Source organism: Oratosquilla oratoria, chromosome 28 (genome assembly GCF_046742065.1).
Source record: "Oratosquilla oratoria isolate Oo_2021 chromosome 28, ASM4674206v1, whole genome shotgun sequence".
NCBI lineage: Eukaryota > Metazoa > Arthropoda > Malacostraca > Stomatopoda > Squillidae > Oratosquilla > Oratosquilla oratoria.
Window position 1 is genome coordinate 26935752 of NC_134804.1, and position 12838 is coordinate 26948589.

Here is a 12838-nt window from a genome sequence, read left to right on the forward strand (position 1 = left end):
ACCTTCTGAATGGAGGGTCATCCCTAAACCCTACCCCACTGCTTGGGTTGAAGACACTACAGCAAAACAAATTTGTAGTAATATAAACAATATATTATCAGAAAACACAAAGATATATAAATGTAAATTACCCATGATAATCACCAACCACCCCTTAAGTACGGTTGCAATCAGCGCCAAAGCAGCAACACGTGCTCCTATCATTCCAGCTCTCCATATTGTTTGCAGAGTTAACCCCACAAAAGACATTTTGTGTTTGTCTTGTCGGGTATTGCGCATAGCTTTGGTATATGCAGCTATGCCCCATCCCAGGGATACCATTGATGAAAAGGCTGTTATAGCTGAAAAAAACATAAATATATAATAAGACCTGTTTAATAAAAGAAAAACCTGATGCACAATAGAACATTGATTATAGCATATTTCTATATTAAATAATAAAATACATAAATAAATAAATAAACTACTTGTAATGATGTATAACATACTATTGTCCATAATTTCAATATGAAACTGAAACATTAAATTCAAAGTAGAACAAACCTGTCCATGCTGTGTAATCTTGGAAAGAAAGCATAATATAGAGTTGAAGTACAAGTTGTGGTGCAGACTCCATAAAAGATTCAAACATTCGTAACATACAGACATCACTCTGCTGGCTGTACAAATCATCAAAGTCCTTCGAGTTTTGCGATTTCCGTGCTTTAATTCCCGTTTTAATCAAGAGAATATATCTGGTATGGGTGAAATAAACAGTTACTATGAAGTTATTATGTAGTAGTAGATGAGTTACAAAGTAAGGGGACCAAGTAAATGTCTGGAGGGAATGGGAAGTGTTATGAGAAACAGGTATCTGGGAATAAATGCAAAGAGCAGACTATATGTGAGAGTGATTGTGTCCATGACACTATGGTACAGACATGGAATTTAAAGGAGGCAGAGAAAAAAAAGGGTCTAAATGTGTTTGCAATGATGCATTTAAGAAATATGTTGAGGGTTATGAGGATGGACAAAGTAAGAAATATGTAAGGGAGGCAAAGATCAGGAGTGGAGAGAGAGCTGACAGATAGGATTGATCAAAGAATGTTGGAAAGATTTGGGAATATGGAAATAACAGGTAAAGGAAGACAACCAAAAAGAATGTAGAAAGTAGAGAAACTTCAGGGTGGGAGGGGGGTTACTGTGTAATGAAGCAAGGGGGTAAATCTGCTCTGGTTGTCAGACCCTGCTGTATTTACCTAATTGTAGTATACAGGAATGGAGCAACACTCACTGATTCCCATCTCCTACTCTTATTTTTTTAACTTAAATCTATATCCTTCATTTCCAATTATCATATTTAGATTTGAATTCATGTATTGTTTGAGCTTGGGCTATATAATTTTCTAAGCTATATGGAAAACTATTTCTTAACATCCTTTTGACATATGGTCTTTCTTAATTTGTTCCTATGAGCTTTTAAAGCCCCCTCATCCTTAATCATAAGATCGCCTGTCAACGTTGTAATCATCACCTCTTTCTCTTTGATCTTATAAGGTGGCAGACCCAGTGCTTTTTGCCTTTTCTCATATGGTTTATCTGCCAGGATAGGTGCCAGTTTAGTTCCTGCCTTTTGTTATCAATCTTGCATATATTCTTCACTGTATTAGGACCCTACTATTGATGCATATTCCTTTGTTACAGTTCAGGGTTCAGATGAGTTTTTTCATCATCTCTTCATTCATATAGTGAAAAGCCACTTTAATCTTCTGCAGCAGTCAATACATCTTTTCCACAATGATGTTGACATGTTTGTCAGGTGACAAGTTGTCTTTAATTAACAGTTCCAAATATTTTTCCTCTTTTACTTTTGTGATGGGTTCACTTCCCAAGGAATAGTTTAAATATGGTCTTTTGCAGCTATTGCTCTGTTAGTCTGGTTTGAATGTAAACTATGATGGAGAGAATTTGTTTATTTAGAAATGAACTTTGGGTGGCAATAATGTGATAGGTCTTGCTCTAAGTGCAAGAAATGGGGATGGGGAAAGAGACAGGAAGGTAATGACTGTGTGTTTCAAATCATGTCCCAACTTGGTCTTGTGGGGAAGGGGGGAGGAGGTGAGAAAGTAACAGAAGCTGCGAGCCAGGCTCACTGTGGGATGCTCTAAGCATATCCATAATCATATCACTAACTGCTTCATCAACAAACTGAAAGGCAACATAATGCTGCAGGCCTGACCCCCTGATATCCATCCCTAAAAATCCTCTCTACCCAAGAGGACAGAGTCCACCTGGCCAAGCTGTGGTATGGCCACCATCCAGCCCTTCTAATTTACCAGAAGAGGCTGGATGGCTACATGGCAGATAACTGTCCAGGATGTAACACTTCACTATTGAAATAAACACCATGTGAGGACAGAGCCTTTAGCATGACATTTCATTTCTTACATCTTTTTCAAGTTCATTTAACAATTGAAATGTTAAGAACATAAGAATGAAGTTCTTATGTTCTTAACATTTGTTGTACTAATAAAGGCTCCATCCTCACAAGGTGTTTATTTCAATAGACTTGACGGCAACTGCCACTTTCAATATATGTAACACTTCACCCCATACCATATGGAAGACTGCACTGTACACAATCATGCACACCAGCAACACAATATACACTCTAAAAAGGACTTGTAGGAAAACTCAGAGAGATAAGACTGCAGCCAGGCAGTCTAGGAAATGACACAACAACCAATCCTCTGTAATTTGCCCCTATATCTTTATCCTTCTCCAATTAATCATGCACAACAGGCTTTTTTCTGCCTTTCAAAACATTTCAAACGCTAAACACTTTCAGCTATCTTTTCACAGTTAAATGGTCATTTATACAATACAGTGGTACCTGAAAGTTCAAATTTAATTAATTCCCAAATCCCATTCAAGTTTGAAATGTTCAAACTTCAAATCAATATTCCTTATAGAAATTAACGGAAAATCCTTCCTGGACCAAATAGAAATGCAATTTCAAAATGCTTTCAATGGCAAATATATACAATTCAAGGCAAAATAAGATAAGTAATATAGCAAGTAATAATAATGAAAAAAATATCAAACAAAATACAAATAAATGCGGAGTTTTAATTCCTTTTGCAACATTCTCTACTTTAATTTTATCTTTATTTTTACAATGGTGGACACCATAGATTTCAGCATCTTAAATATAGTGGCAAAATAAGTAACAACCCACTCTTATGTTTAGCTATGATCTTTTTATTCACTTCAATTGACATTATCATGGTATTTCTTTTATTCCCATTACTTTTCACTAGGGCTATTGAAGAAGAAAAGAAGAAGAAGGAAAAAAAAAAAAACATGGTTCCAACTCTAAGTTGTTTATGGTTCAAGGGGTTCAGACTTCAAGGTAACACTGTATATCTAAAATTAAACCTTCTGTTCCAAAATTTTATTAAACATCATAAAAATCGAATGATCAAATAAACTACCCAAACTATAAACACATACTGTACATACCTTTGCATGATGCCCCAAAGACAGATATGAGAAATCCAGTACCATTTGGTAATATGATGACCATCAATGATGTGCCAGCGAAGAGAAAATACCATAACAATTATGGCTGGAATCACTACCAGTGTGAGAGTGAAAGCTGCGCCAGTTAGGTAGCCCATCAGAATGTACCGAATGACAAGATTTAAATCTTTGAAAAAGAAAAGAAGAAAAAAATATATACATATACGTAATAATGATACTATACACACAACACATATCTATATACATATAAACATATTCCTATAAGAATCTGAATAATATGGACTCTATGTCATAGGTGTTAAGGTGATTTGTGTGTAAGTTAACAAAGCAACAACTTGTACTGGGAATTACTTTATATAATGTAGGCCTATAATAAGAAAGTTTTTAAAGAACTGGTGTATGATTTATAGCATTCTGCTATATAAACTATCCCCAGCTTTTAATAATATGCTTTACTAGGAGTACCTGCATATGGTGGTCCTGTAAGATGGACAGTGATGCTGCCCCTTTTTCAAAACCCATCAAGGAGATTAAATTACACAGGGGGTAGCCAAAAAGAAAAAGGCATAGAAACCACTCCTACCCATTCCATCCCCTACATATTCCACTCCCCTCTACCCTCCTCTCTCCCTCTCATCTTGGCACCTCCTGGATGATGGGTCATCCCTGCATCCTGTCCACTGCCCTGGGTCAGAAGCAGTGTCGCAAGACACAGCACATCCACAGCAAGGCTGCTTCATTAATTCGGCAACACCCCCTCTCCGTCCCCTGATGCATAAAAGGAGAAGACGGGGAGAAATCCCCTTGGGCTGCGTCAAATTTCTCATACATACTTCCTCACCCCCCATCCCCCACCCACTCCCCCTCATGCATCACAGCATCATCTATACACAACCCTTCTCCTTTCACCCCTATCCTCTCTTTGGCTACCCCCCCCTGTGTAAGGGGGAAAAAGCCTTTGGTATATGTATGTATGTATGTATCTAAAAAGTGGCAAATGAAATCTAACTTAAATCAGGGTAAAGTTATATGTATAAGTAAAAATTATATTTGGAAAAACTTTAACCAAAGTAAAGAATGAAAATGATTTTAGTGTAGTTATCAACAATAACCTTAAAACATTGAAATATTGTATTTCTGCCTCAGAGAAAGCAAAAACATCTCAGGGTATTGGGATTGGCATCAGCACCTAATTACTGTAAATACCCGTGTATAATACATTTTTTTTTCACCAATTTTGGACTTTAAATCTAATCATTTCAGTATGACTCAAATTCTCGCACGCAGCATCAGCTGCCATATGTAATTTGCATCACACTCTTCACATTATAAAATATAAAGCCACTGCTGTATTACTCATTCTCCTTTACAGTAATAATAAATACAGAAAGCATGATCAAACCAGTTCACAGAATCTGGGGATAACTCATATACAACTACAAAAATATATATATAATCAAGACACTGATGTCGGCATCCTCATATACCCATTCACATTTCATGACACCTACCTAAGCGTCATCATATCAAAGTAGATAAGGGTGCATATTATACACAGACTTAGACCTATGGACATATTTTTGAGACATCATAAAGGTGGGAGACCCAATGACAGAACAGCTGCCAATATGAGGGATAATAAGCAACCCACATATAATGACTAATTTACAAAGGATGAGAAAACAAATGAAAAACAAATATGGAGAACTATAAACACCATCAAAAACTCAAAACTGAACCCATGTCCTACCCATGAAGCAGTTGGAGCAATCCAAGGAAAACTATCATCACCAAAAGAACAATGTAATATAATCAATAAACATTTCTCCACAAACAAGTTTCAAACCCACAACTCCAGATAAGAACATAACTAAAGAGTTATGAAAATTTGAATGCATGACAGGCCCTTCCCTTCTTCCACAAAGAGATGGAAAGGTGAGGGGTCTACAACAGGAGGTGCATAGCTGTGACTGAAGCTGTCACCTTTGCCCTATGCACTTGGACTGTTGGGGCAAGTAACAGTCTCTGCTGAGAATCAGAGATGAGTACAGGATTCAAACCCACAACTAAGTGAATGCGAGACCAGCACACTTTCCATTACACCACCAACACAGTACATTGAAAGGGCAATAAAGAAAATGAAGAGCTACCATGCCAAAAACTCAGATAAGATCTAACATCAATCTAAAACACCTTAGCCTAAATGCAATGTAGCAAGACACAGCACATTCGCAGCAAGGCCACTTCATTTAATTGGTGATCCCCCTCTCTGTCCCCTCATGCAGAAAAAGAAATCCCTTTGGGCTGTGTCAAAATATCATTCACACATACTCCCTCACATAGCATACACAACCATTCTCCATTCACCCCTATCTTCTGTCTTTTCCCTTCCTTCCTCAACAGACATTCCTCTCTTTCCCAATACAGACGCTCCTCTACTTACGTTCATTCGTTTTACGTTTTTTCGATTTTACGTTTGAACTGACTGTAAAAAAAAAAAAGTTAATTTTTTAGTTTAGCGCGCTCTCCGTAGTTCATACGATACTTGCGCATGACACTGCGTCCATTGTTTACATTGCACAAACGACAAACTGAACATGCCTTGCCTCCTCCTCCATCTCAATTTATGTTGCTTGAATTTAATTTATTTGAAATTAATATTATTTTACAATGTTATGTGTATAATTAATGATTTAGGGGTGTTTTATAAGATACGGTAATAGAATTTACGGATGTATAGTACAGTAACAACTTACGTTAATTTTCAACTTACGTTCGGCCGTTCGGAACGTAACTAAAACGTAAGTTGAGGAGCGTCTGTACCCCTATCCATCCATCTCATCCTTGGTCACCTCCTTATGTTCACTCCTTTCACCACTGGCTTCCACACCTCTTTTACTAATTTTTCTTCACTCATTCTTTCCATGTGTCCAAACCATCCCAATACTCTTTCACCAACCCTATCTTCAAACTCCCTTTCCACCCCCAACTCCCCTCCTCATTTCTCACTCTATCCAGCCTAGTAACTCTTACCACACTTCTCAGGCATTTCATCTCAAACACATTTAAACTCTCCCTCTTTTATGTTCCATGTTTCTGCCACATACAGTGTTGCTGACACAATCACTCCTTCATACAATCTCCTCTTAACATCCATTCCCAAATGTCTATTTCTCATTACACTTTTTGATCCCACGAGGCATTTACTTGCTTCTCTCAATCTACATTCTACCTCCACCTCCACTCCCTTTCTCGCCACATTCGCACCCAATTATCTAAAGCCACTTCCTCCAGTCTACCTTAATACTCACTCCCAATTTGCTGCCACATTCTCATCACCTTACTTTTACCCACATTTATCTTCAACTTCCTTCTTCCACACACCTTCCCACCCCACCTGGGTTATTGGCTGTGTGCTGTTGCAGAGTTAAAAGCTGCTCAGTAGCATGCAGCTGATGCTTTAGGGTATATGGGGCGCCCCTATGGACCAGAGACACACATCATTCTGTGATAGAGGAAATATCTATTCATAGAGAAATTATACTTTATCATAATGCGACTGTCCATCTGTTATGCCGTCCCTTCACTCTTAATACTATCCTGTACCACTTCTCTGAATATTCATTTCCTTTTTTCGACGAACCCTGTGGTAGGGGAGAAGAATACTGCCACCGAGTTTTCCCACATGAGTCGTAAAAAGCGACAAAAACGGGACGGGGATAGGACTAGGCATTCTCTCTGCAGTCCCAAAATTGTCACTACAAGCGACGAGATTTCCCCAGAATATCCCAGGTTAAGCCAAAATCCCCAGATTGTCACTGTAGGCACGAAAATATCCGGGGACAATATCCCCAGATGTTGGAACCCTGCCCAATACGCTCCTTGAGCCTGGGCTGCCTCATACGTGACCGAATTAGTTACATGAGGAGTAAAAACCCAATCCACTATGTTTGCCGCATGAAACCTATAATTACTTAATTTTAATTTGCGGCTTTGCACGTTTTTACATTGCTGAGTTAAGTACATTATAATTTATTTAAGAATGGTGGGATCTGTTTTAAGAATGTCAATATCATACAGTATACCGGATATAAAGTTAATCGAATTAAAAGTAATCTACCTGCAATCTTCATTTACGGTGCTTCAAGCATCTTAAAAGGATTTGTAATTGAGAGTAATGAGATAACATGATATCCGTAAATGTAAAAAACAAAGTGAATGAAATTAATTAAATGGGACGAAACCCAAAACACCTAATGCCTGCCATTTATTTTATTTATTATTTTATTGTTTGTCTTTTATTATTTATTTCGTTATTATTATTTACTATTCACATGCTTGTTTACTATTTAACTTTACCCATTTATTTATTTACTATTACTTTATTCATTATTATTTTTATTATTCATCATTATTATAATTTTTCGCATCCGTCCTACAAGTAGTTATGGACCAAAAGATCTCCTGTCGGCATGCTACCCCTCTGTAAAAGGGTGATCGAGAGGCAAGATGTGGGAAACTTTGAGAAAAGGTATTTGTATATATTTAATTAACATCCACTGTGGACGAGGTTCTGTTCATCAAGTAGCAACAGTAAGATTGAATCCAGACTGCAGAAAACAAGTTAAAGAAACTTGACCACTACCGGCTGTACCCAAATGTGATTTACTACTAACCATTCTGCCAAATCAGTCTTAGTACACATGCCTCTCTCTCTTATTTCCCATCTATGTACTATCTGATTTTCCCATATGCTGTATATAATATAGTACAATGAGTATTACTTTTTACGATTATAACTATTACGCACCCCATCCCACCTGCCTCACCTATAACGCCTCATTCGCTGCCACCTGTCATGGAATTTATTCAAATAATTGTCATAATCCTAAAAAGTTATAGTTACTGTACTATACAGCTTCGCTTACTATATGTAGAACAAAACAATCAAAGTGCACACAGATGGGAAATAAAAGAGAGGCATTACAAACGTTGATTTAGCAGAATGTCTAGTTGTATTTCACGGTGTATGTCACACCCTGAACAGACGACTCCTTGGCCAGTGAGTGCGCTCCACAGATTATATTGCAATATCAGATTTGCACAATACAACAACCATCTACGTTGTCATAATCCTGAGCGACAAAACGCAAACATCGGTCATTCCTACACAATATGCTAATAATAACAATACTAAAAGAAAAACAGACTGTAAACCAAACTCGCCCTCGATTAGTAGACCAACACATGAAATAAAACGAACGACGGCGGCGTTATAAGCTACTAAACCAAATTCCATAACAGCCAACCCGACCGGTGACGTCCGGCGGTTGGGTCACGTGCATGATAAACTCTGCTTCGTCAAGAAACGTTCGTTGTGACATCACGACGCTTCACTTATCCACGGTGACTTACTGAGACAATGAAAACTTCATCCTACTCAATCCACGTTTTCCTATACTGAGTAAAACCGCCTGGCTGCAGCAAGATCTTCGAAGTACGTCACGACAGGGATGGAATTCATCGAATGTTTAATAGCTGACATAAGAATTTTTTTCTTCGCCAATGGGTTGATTTTGGGTATCTCGAGCAATCTACGTACACCCGTGGCGATATTTAAATTGTTATACTAAACAAGTGTCACCTCGATTTCATTCACCCGAAAGGCGCGCTGGAGTATGCTCACGACAGGAATCGCCGAGGTACAAGCAAAGTCGTCACCTTTGCCCAATGCATTCAGACTTCCAGGTAGGGTGTTGGAATCGAACAATGTTCTGTCCGTGCAAAGGACAACCGGAATCAATCTTCCACTTGGCACACATTTTGCGTTAAATGCAGGTGATCTGTTTCACCAATGGCATGCAGGCGATTTGATTAAACTCTAGGAGAAACTCCATGTTATGGTATGTATTTCCCTCTTGAAGGGATAGTATCACATTCATTCCCTGTCTTCAAATGGCCTTCAACCGATGAAGTCCACAAAGCAAAAGTTTATCAGCACATTATAATAGATTGGAAAACATGACTTTCTTCAAAATTATATACAACTGCATTTGACCGAAAATGCGCCACAGGCCTTTAGACCCACGGAAATGGGCCAGACCATTCTGTGGATAACCTTTTGATACTTTTAGTAGGTTTTTAGATAATGTTAATAAACGCATTTATTGTGGATTTTGTGCATTAGAAAGCTCTACACGTGGGAAGGGAGGGAGAGCTCCGCGAACTATAATAACGCACTAGCGGTCTGAAATTTACGAGTGTTTACATTGCGACAGCGATACACTTGCGAGTTAAGTCGTCCCGCAATCAACTCAGCTCATTACCAAGTAACTTGTCCCGCTTGCCGGTAGGCGGGTTACGGATGGCTATAAATAGTTAAAAAGGAAAAGTTGTTTAAACATTATATGTATAAAATGACCTTGGATAATGTCATGTACAAACACTTGCACTCTGACATCGGCCTGCATTAAAAATACTTTTAACTGTATATAGGGAACAGTTAAATACTGGTAGTTCTACTAAGCATATCAAAATGCCGTTTGCAGATTCAACTTAGAATGTTGCATTTTTCAGTACCCGGTAAAAATATTTGTACCCTTCAAATAATGGGCCTACAGTCACTTTGAGGATACCACACCGGGGCTGCACATGCATTGCTCGGTTCACAAGAGTAACGTTCCGGCACAAACTCATTACCCTCTCGTCACCAGTTAGCGCCTCACCCCAATGTCCAAGCTAATTATTATTGTCACCGTATTCAATAACTGTTCAAGATTCAATATAATAAAATTCATGGTCATGTTGACAGAATATATTGAAAGAGAATATCTGGGTTGTCGGCGGTTAAAAGGGTTAGGCCTATATCAGCGGTTTTGTTCATTTGCGACATTCCCGATGAACATGTGCTAAACGTCGTATTGTGGAATAGGCCTATATTTCTACAAAATAACCGCTACAATTTATACTAAGATACGATTGTTAATACACGTAGAACGGGACGAATTGACCAGTTACCCTGCGATACTAGTCTTCGTTAACCATTTTCATCTGGTCTTCCCTCAGGACCGGTTGCCTATTTGACTGATTTGATCAAATTGAGTCCCACGCCTCATGGGGCCCGGCTCGGAAGTGTTTGAGCCTCCCAGGCCTTGAGCAGAGGAGAACACGGTGACAGATTTAGTAACAGGTAAGGCTGGAGAGGATTGCCATAACGAAAAATAATTTCAACAAAATTAAACACTTAGTTACTAACAGTAAAATCAACATGAGAACAAGAAAATTATTTGTAAAATGTTACACTTGGTCAATATTATTATATGGATGTGAAACTTGGACAAATGCAAGACAGGATAATAGCAGTAGAAATGTGGATTTGGAGAAAGATGGTGAAAATTTCATGGAAAGAATTTAAAACAAACGAAGAAATATTCCAGCAAATAGGAACACAGAGGGAAATAGTAGCAACTATCAGGAAAAGACAGTTACACTTTGTAGGACACATCAAGAGAAAACAACAATTAGAACATACGTGCCTAACGGGGAAAATAGAAAGAGAGCAAGACCACACAAAAAATATGTAGACGGGCAAGGACATCTGTAGGAGAAGAAATAACAAATGCCATCTTATGAGTAATTCGCTAGTGAACAGGGACATCAATCAGATAATTTTATGACCGTTGCGCAGAGGATTCGAACCTGCTCTGGCGCCAAGAAGCTCCCAAGCGGTCTAAGGCACTGACTTGGGAGCCTCTTGGAGCCAGAGCAGTAGGTTCGAATCCTCTGCGCAACGGTCATAAAAATGATCAAAATGCCATCTTGTTAAGAATCACGTGCAGACAGGAATGGAGCTCCATGGTGGCCAACGTCCGAGTAGATACGGCACCCTGGTGAGGTGAGGTGAAGGCTGGGTACACATTACCGTGACAGCACCCACTGAGTTACGACACCGGGTAATTAATTCCTTTAGCATTGGGTGGCACATTTTCTTCTAGTCTAATTGCCGCACGCCAGACTATTTCAGTCATCTCTGTAGCACTCCTCATTAGCGATGAAGTCAATCGGGGTCACGACAATATCACGGACCGGAATAAAATACTCACGGAAGGGAATAAAATTCACACGGAACGAAATAGAATTCACACGAAACGGAATAAAATTCAAACGAAACAGAATTTTGGTACATGGAACGATATTCGACTGCCATTCCGTGTTTTTATTTCAATTCCGCATTATCTATAATTGTGACAAAATTTAATTTCAATCAAGCCATTTCGTTATTGTCCATGCAAGCCATACTCAGTTGTAATTCATGAAGAAATGAAGTATAATACACAAATGAAATATAAACTTATGAGTTTGCCATTACATAGTAAGGATCATAGTTCATATTATGTGCCCTGCTAATATCCTCTCGAAAAGTGTTATGTTAACTTGTAGAAAGATCATGAAAAATATCAGCATATCCTTCTGGCAGCCAATTTGTCTTCTGCATCATTGTTCCGCGCGTACATTTCCGCGTTCCGTGCTGTATCACATTTCCACCGTGAAGCGTTGTTAAAAAGTGTGATTGTTTATAGAAGCACGCAAGCAGCATAACACAAAATTATAAATGGTCAAAATTAAAGGTCAAACGCTGTACTGATTGAAGACTACACCCTTAAATAATACTGAAGCTAAAGAATTGTGCAAATGTGATACATCATCCGTATCTTTGGTGAAAAGGTATGTTACACTTTCCATCGTTTCATTTTTATTTTGTTTTTCATTTGTGCCTAGTTCGCGCAAATAATTATACCAAATTACTGTAACAAATTTTTTCACAGTAGTGTTACAAAATAATAATAATAAAGTTGTTCAGAAAATGGATCAGAACATAAACCGTTTTTTTTTTTCACTAAATATGCACGGAACCTTTAAAACCACGGAACATTCCGTACCATAATTCCGTTCCGTGTTCTGTGGTATTCTAGTTGCCGTTAATCGGCATATCAGAGAACTATTCCACACTAGTAACACCCAAACGTCTAAAGAACAAATAGCATAATTTCTACAGATAAACAACAAAGATAACCGAGAACTAAAAGAAACTGCTGTGCAGAATGTGGAAGAAGAGAGAACTGATGACACAACAAAGAAACTTTTCAAGGACGATCTCAGAATCAAATTAAAACGAAAACAAAAACGCAACCTGCATATCAACGCCGATCTTCTTCATCGGAAGAAATGTTACCTTAATTCGAACTCGGGGTTCCGTCTCTGCTGAATAAAATCTTCTGGCGTTAGGTGGAAAAGAATAATAGTACAACACTCGGAA

General features: G+C 38.3%; 1 protein-coding gene across 1 annotated transcript in view; it reads right to left on the reverse strand.

Annotated features, from left to right (window-relative positions):
• LOC143040266 (uncharacterized) overlaps positions 1-12838 on the reverse strand; it is a 28741-nt gene that overhangs the window by 15062 nt on the left and 841 nt on the right. Inside the window, exons 2-4 of the mRNA XM_076211042.1 lie at positions 3502-3688; positions 544-734; positions 132-341 (exon numbers count right to left, since the gene is read on the reverse strand). Of these exons, the coding sequence (XP_076067157.1) occupies positions 132-341; positions 544-734; positions 3502-3688 (588 nt within the window). The remainder of the gene's footprint in view (positions 1-131; positions 342-543; positions 735-3501; positions 3689-12838) is intronic.